Here is a 24068-nt window from a genome sequence, read left to right as displayed (position 1 = left end):
TGGAGTATCTGTCCTTTCTCTGCACTACAGCATTTGTTCTGCCCAATGGCCAATTCCTCCTTTCACAAGAAACACTTTGTTTCAGAATTAAACCTGACTATCCTGTCAGTTCTGTGGAAAGGAAGCAGAGATGTGAAGGGTCAATTTATTCCCTGTAATTCTGACATGTAGCATAGTGTCTTCTGCAAAGATGAAGAAGAGACATGAGAAGAATATGACGCTGCCTCTCACAAAATGACTCTCACAAATTACTTATTTTTATCCTGTGCAACAGGAGCATTGGCTTTCAACCTGATTGTGTACACACAGATATCTTTGTTATCACATGTGTAAGAGGAGGTATCTTCAGCTACATAATTTGTCTATTTTACTTGTAACAGTTTCAAAATGACAAAAAATACTGTCTTCATTCTGGAAAAATAATTTGAGATGCTGCACAAAAAGCAAAAATAAACTGAAAATTTTGCAGAAGTCAACCTACTTTGTCACAACTGAAGAGGGCAACCTAATACCATCTCACTGTTCTTGCATCCACTGTCCCATCCATAAACCCCTCCTCAAAACAGAGCATAGCACCTTGCCAACAAGGCTAAAGGGGGTGGAGAATTTATATGTAGAAATCTTTTCAAAGCTAGGAGTGTCACACATAGTATCTTTCTTTTCTTTCTCCTTCTTTCACATTTCTATTTCTACTTAGATATGATCATAATTGCTGAATCACCCCTACTAGGTTTTTTTTTTATTAGTGGTAGTGGTGGTTTTGGTGGAGGGTTGGTTGCTTGCTCTTTTAAAACAGGACAATTTGTATTCTTTTTAAAACAACTTAGCTCTGTTGAGCACTGGGGGAAGAAGCAGGTGCAGGGGAAGAAGCAGGTGAATTGCCACAAGAGCAACAGAGGCATCAGCTGTCCTCAAGCACCCCAAGCTCTAGGAAGATGTAGAGATAGCTTAAACAGTTCAAGGGCAGAGCTCCCCTCCTCCACAGCAAACCACTGTGCTTTCCTGTTCTGCACTGGGTCCATGTGGTCTAACTTAATGAGAAAACAGCACTAACACGTCTTCTCAAATTGACATTCATTAAGAGCTTTCCAAGACAAAGATTTTCAGGGGCTATTATATTATTAGCTAATGTGGAGACACACAAATTTTGTAGAAAATTATATTTTAACCAAGTAGGATTTATTTCTGTTGAATGCTAAAGAACAGTTTCCATGTATGGACACAGAGCTGACTTCAGAGCAGTACCTAAGTATGGTTTTCACCAGCAGACTGGAAGATAAAATCATGGCTAACTGCCAGAATTCATATATTGGAAGAGTAAGAAATGCTGAAATCATAAAAGAGAGAAGCACTTGTATATATTTAAGACTGAAGAGAGAAGCACTTGTATATATTTAACACTGACACATTTCATTTTCCTTTAGTACTGAAGTAGTCCCAAATCCTGTGAAAGTGCTGAGCAAGAAAATGGGTAGTGAAGCAGATTTAACACACTGTCCATACTAATACAGCCCAACAGTGATATGGATGCAGTCTGATGGAGATATGACACAGCAGAGAGGATGCAGGATCAGAGCTATTATTTCTTCTCAGAACCTATCCAGCAATATTTTGCTGGTGGAACACACACAACTCTTCACTCATCATTTTGAACTGTGCTTATAAGGAACCTGTATAAAAATAAGTACCAGTAAACTCTGCTAGAATGTTTTTAGCTTTCACTTCTCAACTGTGATTTTAAAATTCCTACAGCATGAGCTTGGAGAAAGTAAATTAGTCACTGTTAGTACCAAAAAAATTACACATGTTCACTTCCAATTGAAACAATTTATCAACGATTACAACTGTATCAGTCCTGGAAAAATAAATCTGTTCAATGTATTTTTTATTGCTGTTGTGGTGCAAAGCAATAGCATGAGAGGCAATGGGCAGAAACTGATAGACGGGAAGTTCCACCTGCATTAATTTTGTAAGAAACCAGGGCATATTTCTTATGTCATCAAAACTTCTCCACATGCCATTTAGTGCTACATAAGCACCTTAGGAGCAATCCAAGCCCACTAAAGCCAGAAGCAAGTTTTTTATCAGCAGAATTTAGGTAAGATTATTGCCCAATTATCAGAAAAGCAATCTAAAAACACATTTGCCTTTTACCTTATAACAGTCAGATCTTTCAGTCTTGACATTACCAAAAGTTTAGGCATGCAAGGACAGCTGGGTTTTACTTACTCATTAATTTACTATACTTTTTAATGGTATATCCACTTCTCTGACCACATTAACTTTGTAAGCTATTAAAGTCTGAGATCACATGGATTCTGCTGGAAATTACCTTTTGCTTAAGGTGTGACTCCTCAAAACAAAAACCACTCAACAGAGACCTTCACCATGCTCTCAGTGAGGTAATCTGGTTTATGAGATGATGAAGCTGTTACTGATCCAGGCAGGCTCCATTAATAGATAGGAGACTGCAAGAATAAAGGTTTGCTGTGCAGACTTCACAGTCACTACCTCATCTGATTGACCCCACTGCATAAAAATTACGTTACATGATGATGATACATCCTCAGAGACCAACTAAATATTTGGGGAAGAAAAAAAAAAGCTGCTTACCAAACCTCCCCTCTCCTTCTCCTAGGAATTTACAAGAATACAATCCAAACTCAGCAAAGCATCCCTGGGCAAGAACCTCAAACCAAATAATGCATGGAAAGTCTACAAACAGAAAAGTGGTTCAAAATATTTCAGCAGCTTTGAGGGGACAACTGTTATTCAAACATATAGAGCATGAAGTACTAACTGGAGCCTAACACAGATCCGGTCTCTTGCAAGGATGATAAGTTTATATTCTAAAGAGATTGAACACCTTTCCTTTCTCAGTTTACCCCAAATTTCATCAGTCTAATTAATTACACATCAAATGCACCACAGTCAGACTGCAGAAGTTCATATAACAAAATTGTGATGTTCTTTCTTCCAAATAACTAAACTCAGCTGTCAGTTAAAATTACTAATACTAAATAAGTATTTTTATATCTGTGTAATAAAGTTTCTGCATGCTAGCATTTAGGGATGAAGTTTCAGAACTGGATATAGCATGATAATAATCTACCTCTTTCTTAAATGCAGCCCAAATTCCAGGAGTGCTGAATATCCATTGGCATACTTTATCTGGAAGCACCTGACTTCTCTTCTAAAATTCTCAAGCTCATCCAGAAATTCCCAACAAAAGAAGCAGGCCTCCCCTGTCTGACACAATCACATTGCAAATGAGGTGTGGAGCTCAGCACAATCCATGCTGGCTCTGCAATATGGGTACTTTGGCACTAAGTGTCTAAATCTGGAGCCTGAGGATGCAGCCGATGCAGCCCCCTCAGCCAGGAGCAGCTGGACCCAGTGAGGCAGGGAATATGCCCCATTTTCTGAAGTATGGCTCATACACAGCAACTGAAAGCCACAGCCCCAGGCTGTACTGAAAGTAACATTTAGATTAGAGTGGAATGGTATTTCAGGAGTCTCAAATGTATGGCTCTTTGGCCACACTTTTATTTTCAAAGGCCTGTGGTGAATGCAAGTGTACAGACCCAGGAAGGATAAAGTATAAGGATCCCAAGCTATGAGGAAGACAAAAATGATCACTTGAGGACATAGCTCCAGTAAACAAATTTATAATACATTACCATGTGGCAATTAACAGCTGGGAAGCTACATCAAAAATACTCAGCACCACCAAGGTTTTCTACTAAACAATCCCAAATCCACCTGCTCATGCAGCACAGACTGCAAAAGTTTGGCATTTCACTCCTATTGCCTTGTATTCAGAGCTACTTGCTCAATAATAGGGCATACATCTTAATTATATAGCTCTTTAAAACTGCTGTAACAAAAGGGGTTTGGGGGTCCTTTTTCTGGGGGGGGGGGGGGGGGGGGCTGGGAAGGGAGAAGTGGGAAATCTGTGCAGCTCCATTAAAGGTCACAAAATCACACCAGCTAACTATGAATTACGTCCAGGAATGGAGTAACTCTGTGCTAATGAGGCAATTAGCCTCTTCTAGCCCTGCTTCTGTTGGCAGTTCCACTACTGATCTTCTGAAGCCAGGTGCTTTTTATCCCCAGCACTATAAAATGCTACAACCTACTACAGATGGATAGTGATGGTATGTCTTAGAGGGAATAGGAAACTTGTGTAAACCATCTATTATCACCTAGGTCTCAAAAGGGTCATTTAAACTTCACAAGAATTTGTACTTTATATGCAAACTGGGCTTATCCTCTTCCTGTCTACATTATTTAACACACTGTTAATATATACTCTCATATCTGTGATCAAGAAAAGTAAATACAACAGCTGACCAGATATGCACTGCATTTTTATTAATTTAATCTTAGCTTCCCAGGCTTATCAAAAAGATATATGTATTTCAAGGATTTGCTATTTTAGAACTTTACATAATATTCACACTCTCACAAATCCCTCTGACTTTTATCTATACATAGCCAATGAAAATCTACAGCAAAGGAAATTAAGATAATGTGTTTGTGAGAGCTAACACATCAAACTTCACCTGCACCTGAGAAACAAATTAAATTATTTTAAAAACAAAAGTAAAAAACACTGTCCAAAATCTGTGCTGTCATTTACTCCCAAATACAAACATCAAATGACAGAATATGCAGAGCTTGTTTGGTACACAGTTTTTTGCCCATTAATAACTCTACTCCCAACTAAGGAGCACTGGGACCATGCTTGCTCCCAGTTCTGCTGTATGCACTCTACCAGTGTGCAGTCAAGTACAATTTTAGACATAGTGTCTATGCCTCATTTATAGGACTTCAAGAATAGGGAGCAATGTGACAAACTTCTGGCATCTGAAGAACAAACACTAGACTTTCTAGTCTAGGATATTTCTCATAAAAGATGCCCTGATCCTTGTTTTATAAAAAGGTTTATTTCTCAATAGAAAAGTATATTTTAAAACACAATTATTTGCTAACAGCAGTATAAAACTCTACAGTTTTAACTTCATAAAAGTTTAACAAAACATAAATATTGCTTACCACTTACATTCCTATATACAGACCTTGCATTAGCTAGTTAAATAGTTAAGAGATAATAACTCAAAAATGAATGGCACACAACTACATTATTCAAATTCCATGTCACACTGCACAATCACAGTAACACAAGGAAGAGCTTAAAATCCTCAGTCACTGGATTCTGCTTTGTTCTCTTTATAGCTATGTTCCTCTTCTCTCTGCAATAATGCACCAGTTTCCATGGTCGTAGCAGGATGAAAGTATCTGAAGCTCAGGCACATTCTCTTCTACCAGAGAACTCAGTTCCCCTTCCCGAAAAACATGGTAATAACGCATGAAGGCCTTTGGATCCAACATGGCATCAGTTTGGTCCCCAACAGACACTGCTGAATCCAAAGCCGAGTCAGTGGAGTCAGTTGTTGAAGTTCTTTTGAAAAACTTGCTGGCATCAGACTTACCAGCACCATCTTTATTACAACCACAGATGCAGTCCCTGTCTTCCACTGGGCCATTTATAAATGAAGATTTGTCCCCCTTGCTCTGAGCTACATTTTGGTGTCCTCCATTTAAACTTAAATCCTTCGGTGCATCTGTGGCTGGCGACCACTGTGGTTTTTTGAGAGACAAGCTTTCCACAAACACATCATCATCATAATCTAAACTCTGTTCATTTAATAGTGCCCCATGGTGACCTAAATCCAAACTGCAGTGTCGTGAATGTTGAATGGGTACGGCGCTGTTGGCCCACACTCCTTCATGTTTCAGGTGCTTCATTTTGTCACTTTGCTTTCTCAGGGCTGATTCATCAAGGGATCTGGAGAAAAACCATGAGCGGAAAGATCTTCCTAAAGCACTGTAAAATCTGTTTTCTTCCTCAGAAATTTTCATGCAGCAGGCTCTGGGTAAGCAATGGTCCATACTGCGGGGATGTTTTGAATCAGTTTCTGGCTGCAGATTATTTTGGTAGCTGCACTCAGAGATGACAAGCTTTGCAGGGTGTATGTCTTGGCCTTTTGCAGTATGAACAAACCCACCCTTATCTCCAGATTGATTTGATTCTGAAAAATGGCGTGAGCACAAGGCCTTGTTCCATGGAACAAATACATCTTGTTTCTCAAAGCGACGATTCTTTTGTTCCATAGCCCAAACATAAATCATTATTTGGCCTCCGGGCATCAATATCCTTGCCATTTCCTTTATTGCTTTGATTCTCCTTTGTTTAGTTGAGAAATGATGTATCACTGTGAAAAAAGAAAGGTATTATGTACTGAATATTAGTAAAGACAAAGCATTTCCATCTACAACCTGTTCTACATGTTCAAGCATTTCAGTTGCCTCACTCCAAATTATCACTTGCTGCAAGTCAGCAACAGTGCTGAATTTATAGGTACCACAATGGAAGGTTACCTCAGACTGCTCTCTTGTATGTTCAATAGATAAAAATAGGAAAATCTGGAAGGAGGAAATTAATCTCATCCAAAATAGGGATTCAAGAAAAGTTAGGCATATAAGCTTAAGGTTTCTGTTTCTCTGCATAATCCATAACACAATATAACATGGCATGCTTTCACTTAAACTAGGTGATTTAGTATCTAGTTGACTTTAGTTTTTGGCCCAATTTTCAGACTTATCTTACTGAAAATAGAAATTTTTTTCACCATATAATAAATAACAGCAAAATGTAACATCAGTAAAAAGATACTTTGAACTTTCACACAACACACTTGGAAAAGATCTAGTGAGAAAATTGAGACAAATATTCACTATTGCTTTAATTTTGTCAAATTAAATTTAATTTTTGTAAAAAATAATGTCTACATTGCATGTCTCAGCATTTATGATTTTTTTACATTATGCTATGCTAGTAAAAAATAAAGTCAAATTTAAAATAAAAACTTGGATCACAATATTTTGATTTTCTTTCCAGGACAATTTCTACACTTTCAAATTTCACTCCAATGTGAAATGACACTACATTTCAAGATTTCTACATTATTTCTATCTTCCTATTCACCTGGAGTACGAATGAGCCAATTTTAACAGTCAGAGAATAGCTAAGAGAACTATTTTCTCTCTAAACTCTTAGAGGCATTAACTTGTACTGAGCTTGGACACATTGGTCATGTTTTTCTATATGTCATCAGTACTAGATTTGCTGACAGAGGCAGCATACACATACAAGCTTAATTTACCAGAAAGAAATGACAGTCAACCAATTGATTGTCAATCTGTGCAAACTCTTTAATGGGTTAAATATTCCATCTGGTTAGAATCACTCTGGTGGTTCTGCAGAAAAATCAATCCTATAAACATGATTATACCAGCAAATCCAAGAAGTGTACTTGACTAAGTACATAAATAATTGTTTTTCTCTGTAATAGGATGAAAACCACTTTATTTAGAATTAGATGGACATAGGCATACCATGTCTCTATTCAAGAGAGATTAAAATCTGTTATTGTTAAATGTACTGAAATAGAATGTGAACTTTTAAACATGTCAGGCTTATAATTGGTATAAACTCTAGACAGATGTGCTATCCTTCTGAGTCAGCTGATCTGATAAGCACTGAAATGATGCTATGAGACCTAAAATGTGAGTAGGGCTCACTGGTTTAACTAGCCAACATGAAAGCAAAGTAATATGATTACTGCTTGTGTATTAGTCACCCTTTCCTTCCACCTGTTTATGGTAAAGATACATTTTAAAATAAATTTCTATCACATTTCAAGTAGTTTGTTGATTGCTATCAATATTAATTATCATGCTTTGTACTTTTGCTGATGAATTAAAAATCCTGAAAGGAGCTCAGTCAAGACTAGAGCTAAAAATGTAGACTAATTGGGTACTCTTTTTTATCTACACTTTGCAAAATATGCTTCTCAAATTACAAGTAGTATTTTCAAAAAGAGATGTCAAAAGAGTATGATGCAGAGTTGCTCTGGTCACTTTAGACAACATGTGCTTTTATGAATCTGAGTTCTTATGACTAAGAGAAATCCAAATTCATAACACATATTAGTTAATGCAAGTTCCAAGTTCTGCTATAAAGTTTTCATTACAATGTATTTGCTGATCAAAACAGATACTATGGAGAAACCAAGAGTTTGTCTTGAGCATCTAATCTGTTTAAGCTTTAAGCAGCCATGTTTAGATTAGTTTTCACTTGTTTACAATCCATGCTGGAAGGAAATCTTTTCTCTACCACATATAAACAAACAAGTGATATGCATATTTCTTTGGTCAGCAGTGCCTCTTGAGTAATGGGAGTTATGTTTATTCATGTTGACTAAATTAATTTAAGTTATATCTCCTGCAATTCTAAGGAACTGTTTCAAAACAATTACACACGGAAGCCACATGGAAAGAAAAGAACATTCAGAAATTCTCATTTGCTGGGGCCAGAATGTAGGTATGTTTTCTTACCTCCAATTGAAATGACTGCATTGAAGCACTGATCCCTAAAGGGAAGGTTAAGGTTGTCACACACCAGAACTTCATCACCTTTCTTCCTTGCAATTTCTACCAGTCCTTCACAGTAATCACAGCCCAGATTATACACCTGACTGTTGACACTGAGATACTTTCCAGTTCCACAACCTAAAGAAATGGATACTAGATCAGAAGTCATATATTCCAAACATTTATTCTCCCTCCCAAAGCAGTGAAAATAATATGCAGGCTTTCCTAATCCTAAATTTTCCTGAAAAACAAGAAGAGGGTTTGTGCCGACTAGCCTAACTGCTGTTCATTTGTCCTGTTTAAATTGTATATTCACACTATTAGGATTGTAACAGTACCAACATCACCAACAAAAACACTTATTACACAGCCCTGTATAATAGCAGGTTATCTGTATTTCTGTGGGGAACAGGGATAAGTGCAGGTGGGAGGAGGAAAGAATTATCCTTTGTATTGTACATCTTCAAGAATAAAAACTCAACAATGCTGCTTCACACTGAGTCTACATAACCTGGTATCCCACTACCAACAAAGAGCATAAATGGGCGCCCAGGAGAGGGTAAAAAAAGGATAAGCATTAAGGCCCCTTTCCCCAGTACCATTCCAGCTTCCAACTACTTTCTGTTCAGGGGATTTCCTGAAGCCACTGTGTTATGTTTCAGTGATCTGCAGCAGATCTCTTTCTTTTGCTTAACCCCATACAGTACTTCTCCAGGGGATGCATCCCATTTTTCTCCAAGAAGTCCTAAACCATAAATGCCACTTAGACAAGTCAGAGTGGAAAATTTTTACTTTAGATACATGTGGATACCCTGGGGGGCATCCCCTAGGTTGGGGAAACACAAGAAGCTTCCCTCAAAAAGCCAATAAAACCCCATTGGCCCCTTGCCCTGTTCCTACGTCGGTTCCTGTGTCCCTGAACCCCTATTCCCTGACTGGCCCTCATCTTTGTACTGCTCCCAGACCAGGGTCACCCCAGGCCCTCTGAGAGACAGCAACCTGGACCCTGCACGTGTGTGTGCCTGGGACTCTGAACATCTCACCGCACGGCTGAATTAAACATCTGTGCATACCATGCAAAGGCCCTTTCTGCTTCTTTACCCTGGACTTTACTAGCAGCAATTCAGGCTGCAACAGATACAGACTCAAAAATAATTATAAATCATGAAAGTTCTTTCTATATTGCAGGCACATCCTGTTTTTGTCTTTGTGCCAATGCATTAGAACCCATGTAAATGTAATGAACTGTTCCAGAATGTCTTCCACCTAAAAGTCTGTCTTCTCAAGGACTGTGCTGTGCTGTACTAAATTGAAATCTTTCAGAGGATCCCTCAATGCCTTATGCATAACAAGCACTTTTCAAAATTATACTGGGAGCAGTTCACTGCAGCTCTGGGTCACTAGTGAGGAATAATTTCTGAAAGTTGACAGCCAAGCAATGGGGTAGCAGCTTGGCAAAGAGAATCATCTCAGTACTGGTAATTCGATTTAAAGGCTTGGAGTTATCTTTAGAAACATCACTGCTTCTTGCAGCACTGCTGCTCTCAGTGATGTTAATGTGCACCATTATCTAGAGAGACAGCACAGGAACCACTGCAGAACAGAACAGCACTTCAGTTGTGAAAAAGAGCATATTTCTCAGCTAAAAGCAAGCACTGTTCTTTGAAGTAACACTTGAGAAAAATGGAAAATACTAATATTACTAATGCAGTTCAAGGAATATATGCAATAATACATGAAGCTCTGCATGCTACAAAACTACAAATTTTTAAAATTTGTATAATTTATTATTCATTATTGTGTTTGCAGAGGAACACATTTATTCAACCATCACTAATTTGGAAGATTCAGTTGCATAATACATGGCTTTTGGTGAAGTACTCTTTAATCACTGTGAGTTTTTGGAAGTATAGGGTCCTCTCTAGAATGAAGCTAAATAGTGTCAACAATCCCAGTATTCTAAAAATCTACATTTGCCAGAGATTCACTTTTAAATGAGTCATCAGGAAGGTGAATTCCTTGAAGCTAAGAATGGCCAAGCTATTTTCATGTGTTTTGATCAATGAAAAATAGTAAGGCAAATAGACAAAATTATGTTTTAATAAAAGGCAGTATTAAACTGAAAAGAAAATTACAATTCAAGATTTTGAAAATTTTAGTGCCACTAGGCACTAGTGCCACTTTAGTGCAACTCCTCCTTAAATACATGCCAAAAGTAAATACAACGGTCAGATTCCTGTAGAACTTATTAAACCTTATAAAAGAAGATATCTTGTGTGCCTGAGTGGGAGTATTCTTATTGGCAACTCTAAGGACTGACCTTCTCTTGATGACACTGCAACAGGGTGACCTTAAGCTTTCAGCAATCACTGCTGATAAAGCCTCAAAAAACTTCAGCTAAGATGCAAACGACTTCTATTGAGGTGGCAATGATTTTGGTTGAGAAGTATCAATCTAGCTCACAGCTGAGTGTATGCCATAGGAACTTCCTGAGATTATCAGTGACAATGATGCAGACATATAAAAATAGCTACATGCTCGAAGTAAGTATTTTTGATATAATGCTCAACAGCAGCAGGAGAACTACATATTGTCTTCTGATTATGGCCTACAGCATATTCAAGTAATATTTTTCTCTTAAACGATAAAGCAGATGCATAATTTATTGTGCACATTTGTTAAACCTTGCTGTATAAAAGTATTTTTTAGTTTAAACAGTATGGAAAAGACAATGGTGAAAACAAGCATTTGTTTTGCAATGTGCTGTATAGGACTGAAATCATAATGCAAACAAAGGAAACATTCCAGCACCTGGAAGCCCCTGGAGAGTCTGCAAAAACAACAGAAAATCCAGGTATAAATACTACATGTAGGGAAGACAATGCCATAACAGGAAAACACCTAAATATGGTGTCCATATTTAGGATCATATGGAGATTCTTAGATCTCTTTTTTTTTTATATATTTTTAACAGCAATCACATCAGAAAATTTAAGAAAAAGCCTTGCTTGGAGGAGCTTTAGAACAAATTAAAACCAATAAATTGCAGACTGGTATTATTACATAAACCAAGCCATCTAAAGAAACTGAAATATTAAATAATTGGGCTATTAAGATAATTTTTTCAAAAGGGCTCCGGGGGAATGAAAGACCATTAAGCCAGTGGGGAAATTGATATATTAAGACTGAGCTCAACAAAAATGAAGGAAAAAATTATTTACTGTCTACTGATACACTGCCAAAGAATGAAAAGAAGTTGTATATGGCATCTAGCATTGGGGCTTAAAAACTATTTTAAAACAGATTTAAACAACTTTAAAAAACAGTTGATATGAAGGCTAAATATAATTAACAGGTAAGTTAACAAATCTTACAAACAATCTTTTATGCCACCTCAAAGAATGGCTTACCTATATCAACAACGAGACTGCCAGGCTTCTGTTCCAGCAGAAAGTTCCGAACACGAGGCCATGCTTTGGTCTGCAGATCACTAAAGTAGGCAGCAGTATTTTCATACACACTATGCACGTGCTGCTTTTCTAGCTGGGTAGCCTCATGTTCCATCCTGAAAACATAATGAAGATTATGTATAACAAAACACAAATTGTTCCAGTATAGACTTTATATTTTATAATATGGCATGCATAATTCAGGACCTTGTATGCTTATACTCATAAATTACTTCCATCTACCAGTCATATTTATAAAATAGTCTTTAGGATCTGATTTTATTTCATGAAAATCAAGAGAAAATGTGAATGTATCACCTCCCCTGTAAAGCACTATGTAACTGAACGTGACTATGCAATAACAGGCACATTCCCAAGTTCACCAATATAGTAAAAGCTTATCTGGTATAAAAGAGAGCCTGTATTCAGTGAAAGTGCAAAATTATTATAGAATCATAGAATTATTTAGCTTGAAAAGACCTTTACGATCACCAGTGCAACCAGCTGTGAACAGGATTTTAAGAACCAACTTTCCTGTTGTTGCTAATGTAATGTACGGAAACTACTAATATGTTACTTGAAATATAACCTGGTACCTGAAACCTAAGCCCCTAAATCATTCATAAGTGATGTGTGGTTTATCAGCCCTCTGGAAGTGATTATTTTGCTAAAATTTTTGTCAACAAAACCTCACTTTCCCTACTTCCACTCCACTATCTTCATGTCTTAGCATATATTTTAGTTTAGTGATTCAAGAAGTGGTATCTTCTTAAACTTCAAGTATTACCCCTGAGCTCATGTAGAATACCAGGCGGATGCAGAATCCCATTGTACAGAATCTCACATCTTCCTTAATGTATCCTCTCATCCAAGGACCAACCAGGTCAGGCTTGAGTATCTGATGAAGGCTGATGAGATTATGTTCCAAAGTGTTAAGGCATTTTTCAAACTAATTTAAACTGCCTGTTTATATGGGAAATATTTCTTCCCATTATTGAAACAAAACTTATTAAATTGTCCAAGAGCTCCACAGAGATTAAAGCCTGCTTCCAAACATCAAACAGAGTATGAAATGTATTATCAAGATAAAATTATAAAAGTTACTCCTTTGACTGCATTTGAAAAGGTCAGAAGCAAAGACTTTAATTTACTTTCCTTGATTTTCAAATAACATACACTTAGGAACCATAATAAAAATTTCTTCTTCCTGTCACTTTTAGTATTGAAATACATTAGTATGAGAGAAAAGATGAGACTGTATAAGAAATTATGATATCTATGAGAAAAAACGTTTTTATTTTTTTAAATGTATGTGTAATAATGTGAGCTGGAAGCACAGCTGCTCTACAGACACAACCTGTCCTTCACCTGTCATACAAAAAGAATCCTTTCTATTTAAAAAAATTAAAACTGGGAATTAATCCCAGTACCTGAAAAAAAACAACATACTTCAAGTGTGTGTCAATGTTTACAGAATAGTATGTGAGGCTTGATCCATTTCACTGGTACTATGTAAGAGGTAGGGACAAATTGTTAACAATTTTCACAGTCTATTCTGACTGTAGTATCTATCGATATCTCTCTTCAAAACATTTATGTTCAATATTTTCACAATCCATAATTTATCTTTTTTTTCTACAATCCACTATTTTCTTTTATTTTGCATTAGTTCACCTTTTACTAATTTTACATAAAAATTAAATTCAAGAACAGTATAGCACATATATAGGCATGTTTTCAGTTTCATTGAAGAGTGAAAAGCTGTAACAGACTGAACAAAAGAAGCAACATAGATTTGAAATTATATTACATGTACCAGAAGTTACTCAATCAAACTTTTCTAAGAATCCATTTCAAGTTATATTGTCACATAGAATAGGTTAGTTGCAGTATTTTCAAGTAAGTATTCCTTAGATTTGAAAGCTCAATCCTTTGTTTAAATAAAATAAATTAGGTGTTTCATGTCTCCAGCTGTCTTTTTTCTCTGCCTCAAAACATACTCTCTTTGGTTGTTCAACTGCCTAGCAGTCCTCTAAGCAGTAATTCCAAAGACTAACAATCATTTATTTTATTTTGTTCCCTGATAAGCTCCCTGCTCTAATTTATATTTCATGTTTAGCTACCATGTGGTTCAGTGTATCCAAGTGCTTTCTTTTATCTTTCTACTTGAAGCTCTTTGTTCAACCTTTGCAGTTTTAAAAAGAAATGAAAAGGCAGAATGTTTTCAACCATTCATACTGAATTCCAAATGCTGGCTTTTTTCCTCTATTTTCCTAAAATGCCTACATTGAATTCCAATGCAGACTGAGATCTGGCTTCATTTCCTATTGAATCCAAGACCATTAAGTTCTTCCTTTAACTTTCTCATTCACTGGAACTGGTACTGAGTCTTCAACTACACAGAACGTGCTGGAGACTTTCACGTCTTACAACAAACCATTAGAGGTTATTATTTTTAGATATTCTTAATAAATAGTGTCAAGAAAATAATTTGGTTATAATAGAATAATGGTAGTATACTTAAAGACAAATTATTTCATGCACCATTTTGTAACAATTTCCATTCCTGCTGATTGTTTCTATTTGGCAAACAATTAAGGCACATGACAATGAAACTTCCCAATTTGACTTTCCAGTCAAGATCCATAATACTATCAGGTTTTACTTTGCACCATGGCAGGAAATGTCCCAGCAATTAACCTTTCCATTTCAATGTTTACAAAACAAAACAAACAAAAACAATGCAGCTGTATCATTTTTAGACAAATATGCTGTCACCGAAAAACCACAGAAACTTAGATCCATGTAACCTTACCAGCCAAACTCAATGCCCCTATTTCTCTGTCTAAACAAAAACAACCACAACAACTTCTTTGCTTTGAAAGTAACAGTGCCTCTGTTGGACATGAATTGTAGAAAACGTTCATTTCATCCAACTTCTGGATTTAACTTCCTGGATAATTGGAAAGTCTGTTTTGCAAAGTGGGTAATGAAAATCTGCTCAGAAATCCCACTGCTTCAGCATCTGCTCCAGTTCTCATTTAAGCTTCCCAGAAGCTGTCTGATAAGAGCAGCGAAGAGAAGCAGAAGGTGGTAATTACGGACGCTTTTCCCATGCTCAATTCTTCTCTTCTGCTTATGCTCCTGCTAAAAGGGCTCATGGAGAGGCTTGGAGCAGAGATGGGAGTGTGCAGTAAACTGGCACTGAGCTGTTCAGTCACTCTGCAACAAGTCTTGCCAAGCCCCCGAAATATGAATGCAGCTCAACAAACATCCACCAACTGCAAGGAAGCAGCTTGGACAAAAACTGAAGAGCAGGATTGTTTTCCCTTTCAGTGCTTCCTGGGCATCCTCCTGGGGATTTGTTCATGAGACTACAACAGCCCCTTGTTGCAGCTGATCTATTAAATTAGGAAACTGGATAAAAACTGTATTTTCAATCCTGCTGAATTTGCAGGGAAATGGATCACAAGTCCATAATATGTAACTTTTGTTCATTAACAAATTGTCAGGAAGTAAATTGTCAGGAAGTAAATAGGCTGTAGTCCATTGACTTTTTCTTACATTTCTCTTTTTCCTCTTTATTAAGAAAAAAAACCAACCAAACAAACCCCACCCCCCCAAAATATTACACCTTGCAAGAAGGCAAAAGGAATTATACAAACACGAGATATATTTTCATAGCTATATATCTCACTAAGAGTTCTTTGACTCTAAGGTAATCTAATTTCTTCCCATTCCATTAACAATCTGCAACCCTTTAGATAATTAACTTTTCAAGGATACTGCTTTAATAAAAGTCATGTTGCTTGGGTATTTTTTATTGCTGCTGAAGTAAGAAATACATTTCAGCAAGTGACCTTGAAATGAAAACAAATAAAACTGATAACCCCCATTTCCAACATTTTTTGAAAATCATGTTTGGGTTTTTGGGGGTTTTTTTGGGAGGGGGAGTGTGTTTGGATTTTTGCTGTTGGTTTTGAAAGCATTTAATTTACAGTGTTGACTAATGGTATTAAATACCTCATCCTCAAATGGACAAAATACTTGCTGGCTCCCAGATGCCTGGAGTGTCCTGAAACTGAAGCGCAGAAGTAGTGTTCAGTCCAAAAACACTGCCTCTACCACAGTCTACCCCAAAAGCTTCTCACACTAACCTGCAGTTCTGAATCACTTGCAGACTTCCTCACCTACCGCAGGTTATCTCCTTGCAGTCACCTACAATATTTATTTTCCACACTCTTTTCATTTATTGCAACTTCCTTCTTGACCTAGCTCATGTACAGCTCCTCCTTGCTTTTCTATCTGGGCCAAGCACAGTACCCAGGATACGTCACAAAGCTTTTGTCAGTGGCCTCTTGGAACCCACTGTAATCTTCCTGCATTGCTCCCACTTGTCCTGAAATCAATTGCTCCTGATTAATTTGCGCCACAGGCCTTCCTCGTCTTCTCTCTTGCTACTGCCTATTTTCTCTAACCCTTTGATGAGCAGCATGGACTCACTCAATTCAGGGCAAGATTTCAGTCTATTAATGAGAACACCTCTTAGATACACTTGTTTTCACATGCTGATGGGAATTCTCAACATCATTTTGGGTAAGAACAACTGCTTCAAAGTTCTAGGAAATTCAGCACAGCTGTGTCTCTCTGTTGCCAGAGCAACATAAATCTTGATTACACATGCAATAACCTAATTAATCTTAAATGGAACAGGATAAACCACAAGGGCTAGGTCTACATCCTCAATACCCTGCTCTCCAGCAATAACACATGCACTTGTAGCTGTTATTAACACCTAAGTAAAAGATGGGGCAGTCCAATTTGTATTTCTCCCTTCATCTCTAGAACAGGGAGAATCACCTATTTAGTGAGATATGTTTCCAGTTTACATCCAAAACTTATCAGTCTTTTCATTCAAATACAGGCAGCCATGGAAAGTGAAGTGTACAGCCAAGTGGACTATAAACCACAGTATTTTTTCCCATGCAAAGACAAAAAACCAATAAATCCCCAACAACAAAACATCATTGCAGCCCTTCTGAAAAACAAACCTAAGATTTCTTTATCAGAACTTTGCTCACCCTTGGATTGAATTTATAAATTCAATAGCAGCAACTTCCATTCTGATGGACAGTTTCAATAATACAGACAACAAGCTGGTCTATGCTGACATACTAAGTGGCTTCCAGATACGACCATTACGCAAAGCAGCCACATTATGAAACAAAATAATAGGAATGGTGTCATGAACAGTTAAACTAGCTGCAATGAAAGTTTAGCAAGAGGATACAATAGAAGATGATTTGCTTACATAAGGCTAACAGCTCCAGTAATTAATTTCAACCATGCATGAACCATTATAATCCCATGAAAATGCACAGCCTGAAATCAGAGCAAGGGGAGCTCAATGCAGCATTACTAAAACTTTTTTGAGCTGAAATCCTAGTTCAAAACCATTCCTCCAGTAAAATTTGGCAAATTCTGAAACAAAAAATAAAGAGCTAGGACACATTTGACAAGAACCACAGTTAGTGGAACACTAACTCTGAAATTAGCATTTTAAAGTAATTTTGTTTATTGAAGTCACTATCATTGTATTTTATCTTACTAAAATACATAGAACTTTGTCCCAGCAAAATAGTAAAAGAATTGAGACTGCTCTTACAAGACTTCGGACAAAATAAACTTATAGTTCAAGCTCTAGTAACTCAAAATGACAGCCATTCACAGTCGCATTAATTTTGTTAGCTTTATTTTCCAGTTCAGAGAAAACCTAGTACTATTCACTGCATATTCTTGGATCAGTTAATCATTTAATATTCCTCCTTGCTGCTTCACATTTAGGGTCATAGTCTATGTACCTGAAACAGATTTATTTTCACTAAGTACATAAACTACATTCTGTAGATAGGTAGCATTCTGCTAAATGAATATGCACAAACATGGACCCTTGGCCATTGCATACTCATGCAGAAGCTTCACAGTCCCTTTATGTGTCTGTTCATCTTTACTATCACATCAAAACTCACAAATCACCTCCCAGCACTGAGTCCCTTCCTACTGAAGTCCTACACAGTCAAAAACCCATGATGCTGGATGTGCACTGATGTGGATCTTCAGATCCTGCACAGAATCACCCTGTACAGGCATCAGAGGAGTGGGGACCAGGAAAAATTTGGCCTACTAAGCAGGAAGGAAAGTCTAATAATAAGTAGTGCTGAGAAGAGCAAAGTATTTAGGATTTTCTTCTTCACTGCTCATATTAATTGCCACCAGGTGTCAATACATCAGTGACGAAGGGATAAGAACTTAGGGAGAGAACAGGTTGGGGCTTTTAATTTCAGAGTTTTCTAAACTAGCCTAATAAACAGTATGTAGGGAACTGATTGCGCTGGTTTTGGGTTAGACAGTCTCAAAATCACAAGAAATTGCTTTTGAGAAACTGAGGGCAACATGTACAATCCCTGGTCTCATCATACTCTAGTAAAAAAAATTTAGGGACAGTTGTTTTAGATTTTAGAAATTACACTAGAATGGTACAGTTGGTACCATTTTGAAGAGAATATTTAGAGTGTAGTTATCAAAATTCACTATCAGACTAGAAGGATACCCTCAGCAAACCTGCCCAGAAATATGCTTTGGACACTTCTCAATAATTTTTTGTATGATACTTGCAGACAGACCAAACCATCAGGGTCCAAATGAACTGGATAATGGTAACAGAATTCAAATGTGTAAAAGATCAAAACAGACAAAAGCAAAGCATTACTTTTAGATAAGAATAACCAACTGCACAAAGACTGAAGGAGGGAGGATGGGATGACTGGCAGCAGCTCTGCAGAAGTGGATCTGGGCCATGTAACATTTCACAGATTTAACACCATACATGTTATGTTGTTATGATGGTTTTAGCAATATACTGTTGCCAAAAAATAAGAGAAAGAAAAAAAAAAACAAAACAAAAAAAAAAAAACCAAAACAAAAAAAAAAAAAAACCACACAAAAAAACCCCAAAAATAAAAACACCCCAGGATCAGCACACAGAAATAAGGCAAGTTACATAAGATTTTCCTTCTCCTACATTCAGCACTGCTGGTATATCAGGTTGAGCATTATGTTCAACTTCAAGCAAGAATAAATTAAGAGAAAAATTATGGGATACTGTATATATCTAGGAGATCAGAAATCACGTAAATCCTGGAGAAAGAAATTTGTTTCAAAGTGTTGGTCCAGAATGAGAGAGGACCATCTCATAACAAGAAGGGCTGCAAAGTAGAGGGAAATAGCTGTTTCCCAGAACTGAAGACAAAGGACACTAGCTTAAGCTACAACATGGAAGATGCAGATAGGGCACTTTAAACAAAAGCGGATGGACAGACAAGCACTGGAAATGACTGTGGACTGGGTAGGACATGGAGCTTCTACCAATGGGGTTTTAAAAATCTATGTCAATTAAGCACCTGTCAGGAAATACTCTGTACCCTGCATCAGTATCTCAAAGCCCCTGACCATGCCAATCTACCCATAAGCTTTAAACGCAGCTATTTTTTCTCCTTGGTCACTGTTTGTCTCAAACATTTGTATGCAATTACCACGTCTCCTCATTTTCCAGCAGTTAAGCAAGCATTAAATATTTAGTACTTTCCATCTTCCCTGATGAATCAGTCAAGGTGGTCTTTTACAAGTACTGTTTTCATTCTAAGTATCCTCTCCGTATGTCTTGATTCTTTAGGCCAAGGGATATTCACAGGAATATTTTATTCCTGAATGTCATTCTACAGTTCTCAAATTACAGGTTTTAAATTTTTTTCTGTGTTCTCACACTCTGGGTTTGCATTTAGAGTACTATTTTCAGTTGGATTAGCTTTAATTTATGTAATATAATTCTCCTTTTTTTCAGTCATAGAGCTCATCACTGTTGGTACTTACATGGTACTTGCTGTAATACACAAAACCTCCCCATTTAAAATTATTTACAAACTGACTTAAGACATTCAATTACTTGAAAACATATTTTCTGCTGAAATCTCAGAGACAGAAAGATAAGTAGCACATTATCAAGGAGGATCTATAATGGAGGCTGCCAGTGGTTACCTTTGATCTTTGATATAAAATGTTGTAGAATCAATTACAGTAATTACAGAACTACTAAGTGGTTTCTCTTGATACATTTTATAAACAACTCTTGATTATCATGTTTATTACAAGTGAACATATAATTTCCTATCTTAAAATATTCATATACAAATGTATTCAGTATTCAGCATACTTGCCAAATACAGTTTTAAAGGAACAGATCTTGTGGTAGACAGTACTAGGTACTGTTACCACAGTAGATGGCCACTGAAATGAAATCAAAGCCAGTATGACTTTTGTTTATCCTACAAAACTAGAAAATCTGACTGATACACTGGTTTGTTTGGGGGTTTTTTTGTTTGTTTGTTTTTTGTTTTTTTGTTAAGTTTTAGTTATAGGCAGTCAGGTATTTATTTCTCAAAAAAGAAAAGATGTCTCATATATCTTTGAGGCTAGTGCTCCAAAGTGTCTTAAGAACTCTCTAATAGTAACTGGGTGTTTATGCAGCTGACAAAGGCTCCTGAAGATACACCAGTAATCCTATCAGGGCTCAGATTTAGACCTAGACACAGAAAAACTGCATTACGTTGCTACTGAAAGCTTGAGGTGAAACCCTCTATGAAGTGTCTGTCACTGATGGCTCCTTCCAGTGTTAACTGTAGTAGACTGAGCAGTGTGAAGGTCTAGTGGTGCTGTAGTCAAAATCCCTAGAAAAGATCCTTTGTTTTCATAAATCACCAGACATTCACTCAAAGATTATTTCCTTTTAAATGCATTATAGTATGAGCGATACCTTTTCACATAACTTGTGAAGTCTAAGCCCTCTATTTTAAAGATGAGAAAGGCCTTTGAAAAACACAATTTTTCTTCATCAGCATGGAAAGGAAAGGCTCTCTGGGGGGAGCTGAAATTTCATATAAACACTACTGAAGTTCTCTATTTGGAAAATATTTTAATCCCATGGCCTGTTTAGGTGTAATTTTTTTTTTCTTAAAATCAGGAAATTATTGTATGACAGGGGAAAAAAGTTGATATCTACAAACATCAATATTTGGAGCATAAAAATAAATATTAGCTTAGAAGAAATTTGGGCTGTAAGTAATTAACTTCTCTGAAATTAATACATGTTGATGTGAATGTAAAGTTTTCTTCAAAATGGAATACTTTTCAACAGCAAAACATAAACACAATAATACAGTGCCTTTTGTCCAACTGTGTTCCGCTTAAACTTTTCTGACAAAAAAAAAATCGGCCAGGATTCTGTGTCACATGAGTTTAAGACAGTTACATAAAGCCTGGCTTTGACACAAGAATTTATCTTATTTTTCAACAATTAGATTCTTTTTCTCCCAGTCATTCAGTTAATATTCCTATGTCCATTTATGAAGGTACATACAAATTTTTTAAGTATCACTGTCTTTGCTCTTATTTATTTCATTTAAAAATTATTTCACAAGCATACAGAAATCTGAAATCATTTTTCAATCTCTCTAATCTTCATAAATCCAAGAGACGTGGCCCTCAAGCCAAGTTTTTCTGTCACACAGGAGTATTCCATTGCCATTATGACCTATGAACTGGCCCTGATACTGCTAACATATGGACATCTGCTCAACTTTATACCTATAAATCACCTTACTGACCTCAGGTAGCCTATTGATAATAACTAAAAGCAGGAATTTGCAAAATATACTTTTTAAGACTGAGCCTTATACTGCTTCTACTGTCCGATATTCTGATTTATCCATCTGGAATGGATCACATAATACCTGCAAATCTGAGAGTTTGCCTGGGAAGTGTTTATTCCTTGATGTAGGGCTGATTTCAAACTCTGCTCAAAGACATGGTCTATAAATAGCATATATTACTGAAATAAATATCTTTATGTACTAGACTGAAAACTAATTACTAAAATGAAACCAACCCTCTGGAGTCCATCAATGGGCAGGAAAAAGTCTTGAAAGGACCATTTCTGTTGCTCATGGAGAGGCTGCTGAATGCTTTTCCTATCTCTTTCTCGAGTTTCATGCACATAATCATAAACTCCAGAAGCATGCTTCACCTGAGCAACTGCATCAGCAAGGAATTTTATCCTGTGCACTACGTCAACACAGTAGGGCTGCTGAATTCTGCCAGAAATTCTTTGCAAAAGAAAATGCACGGGTGAGCTGATTCCCTGAGCTCTGGCTGCTCCCACTGATGCTCAGCGGGAATGAAAATCCCTTTACAAACATTCATTAAGCAGCGAACACTCTGCAATGCTGAGAGCCCTATGTGGCGGCAATACCTCAGGCTTTAGAATCCCCTAGGAAAAGAAGAAAATAATCATGAAGTGTTACGGTTTAAGATTGCTCCCGGTCATTGCTTAGGACTGTCTGCCAACACACAGCGCGTACTTAATTTTTAACTGATCAGGCGACCACGGAGAAACTTACTGTTGCCGCGGTAAATCCCCCCCTCCACGTTTCGTAAAAACTCCCCTCCCCAAGTGCTACACCAAATTCAGCTCCAGCATCCACGCTCGTTCTCAGCTCTGCAACCCGCGGCTCCGTTCAATTAAAATGTGACGCGGGGGGTGCGGGGACACCGCACGTGTGTAAAAATCCACTTCAATCTCCAAATCCTTCCCTCTCGGCTGGGTCAGCTCCAGAGGGGCGACTCCCGGCTCTGCGGGCAGCGTTTTTAAGACGATCATCTCAAGCTGCAGAAATGTACGGCGACGCTTTTTTTGGTGTGAGGTCGGGGTGGGGTTTTCTGCGCTTTCCCCACCGCCCGGTTTTTCCCCGGGGCTGCCCTGCGCATCCCCCCGCGGCCCCGTCCTGCCGCGCTCACCTGCTCCCGCGGGCCGGCGGCGGCTCCATCCCGGCGGGGCGAGCGGGCCGAGCCGAGCCGAGCCGGGCCGGGCCGGGCCGGGCCGGGCCGAGCCGCGGGGCCCCCGGCGGAGCGGCGCGGAGGGGAGCCCTCCCCGCACCTCTCCGCCGGGGCCACCCCCGCTCGGCGCCTCCCGATCCTCACTTCCCCGCAAGCGGCAGGAGGCGGGGTAAGACAGAAAAGGGGCCGGGTTATCAATTCCCTGTTAACTCTTCTCCTTGCGGTCTTCTCTAGTCCCTTGGGCAGCTTCTGCGAGGAGGACGCTGCTGATGGAGGTGGTGGTGGCGGTGGGATGCTCCGTCAGGGAAGTGGGAATTGCTGTGGGGGGAGCAGCAGGGTCCCCGAGCTCCTCTAAACCGAGGGATATGGGAGCCGCCGCTGTCTGCTGATGGCAAAGGCGGCCAAGGAAGATTAGCCCTTGTCATTTAAAGGTTAAGCGCAAAGCTAACCTTTGTGATTAGGTCCTGTCTGCAAGTCTTCCCATCTCTTGACTCTTGAGGGAATATTTTTTTCTCCTACTCCCGCACTGATTCCTATTAAAGCAGTCTAAAAATGGCAGATCGTTTCTATACTTTTGTATACTTACAGGTGTTTATTGCACAAGTGCGAAAAAATCCAGCCATGCACCAGGACCCCAATACAATTAGCACTATAAACATGAGCTAAAGAGATAGTCCTGTCCCAAGAACTTATAAATTATGCATAAGTGATTACAGATAAAGAAAAATGCAACAAAACAATATCAGCCAGTATGACAGGCAGGGAATTCAGCACAACATTGCACAAAGTATGAATGTACTGAATTATTTACTGTTACAGGTAGTCTTTTCCTCAAATCAGTTTTAAGACCTGAAGACAGGATTATGAGGAACATGACTGTGTATTGATGGGGTTTTCATGACTGACAAAATTACTCAAGAACATGCATTCCTGTTACTTTGACAATCCCATCTGAATGAAAATATTCAGGGGAAGATTTTAAGAACAAGATGAGAATAAGCACAGTGAAAACACATAAACCTAATATTCCATTAAATGTACCAAAGTAATGGAGTAATGATAAAACTCTTGGTCTCCATTATGAAGGAATTAAACAGCTAGATAATAACTAGCCTTCTTAACACCTTCAAAGAGCTTTGACTAATTTGAAAGACATGAATGTCCTTTGCAAAC

At 37.9% G+C, this 24068-nt stretch overlaps 1 protein-coding gene across 4 annotated transcripts in view; it reads right to left on the bottom strand.

Annotated features, from left to right (window-relative positions):
* Positions 1-4352: 4352 nt before the first annotated feature.
* TRMT9B (tRNA methyltransferase 9B (putative)) overlaps positions 4353-24068 on the bottom strand; it is a 109779-nt gene continuing 90063 nt past the window's right edge. For 2 of the 4 annotated variants that reach the window (XM_021533403.3, XM_021533302.3), the window contains 3 exons: positions 11910-12064; positions 8464-8637; positions 4353-6278 (listed from right to left, as the gene is read on the bottom strand). In XM_021533403.3, coding sequence (XP_021389078.2) covers positions 5239-6278; positions 8464-8637; positions 11910-12064 — 1369 coding nt within the window. In that variant the 3' untranslated portion in view covers positions 4353-5238. Of the gene's footprint in view, positions 6279-8463; positions 8638-11909; positions 12065-21948; positions 22836-22856; positions 22938-24068 lie in introns of those variants that run through there. The other 2 variants (XM_021533216.3, XM_021533127.3) reach the window with 2 other exon arrangements.

Source organism: Lonchura striata, chromosome 4, assembly GCF_046129695.1.
Source record: "Lonchura striata isolate bLonStr1 chromosome 4, bLonStr1.mat, whole genome shotgun sequence".
In the NCBI taxonomy this organism is placed as follows: Eukaryota; Metazoa; Chordata; class Aves; order Passeriformes; family Estrildidae; genus Lonchura; species Lonchura striata.
The sequence above is the reverse complement of the archived record's forward strand: the minus strand, read 5'-3'. Positions and strand labels throughout refer to the sequence as shown.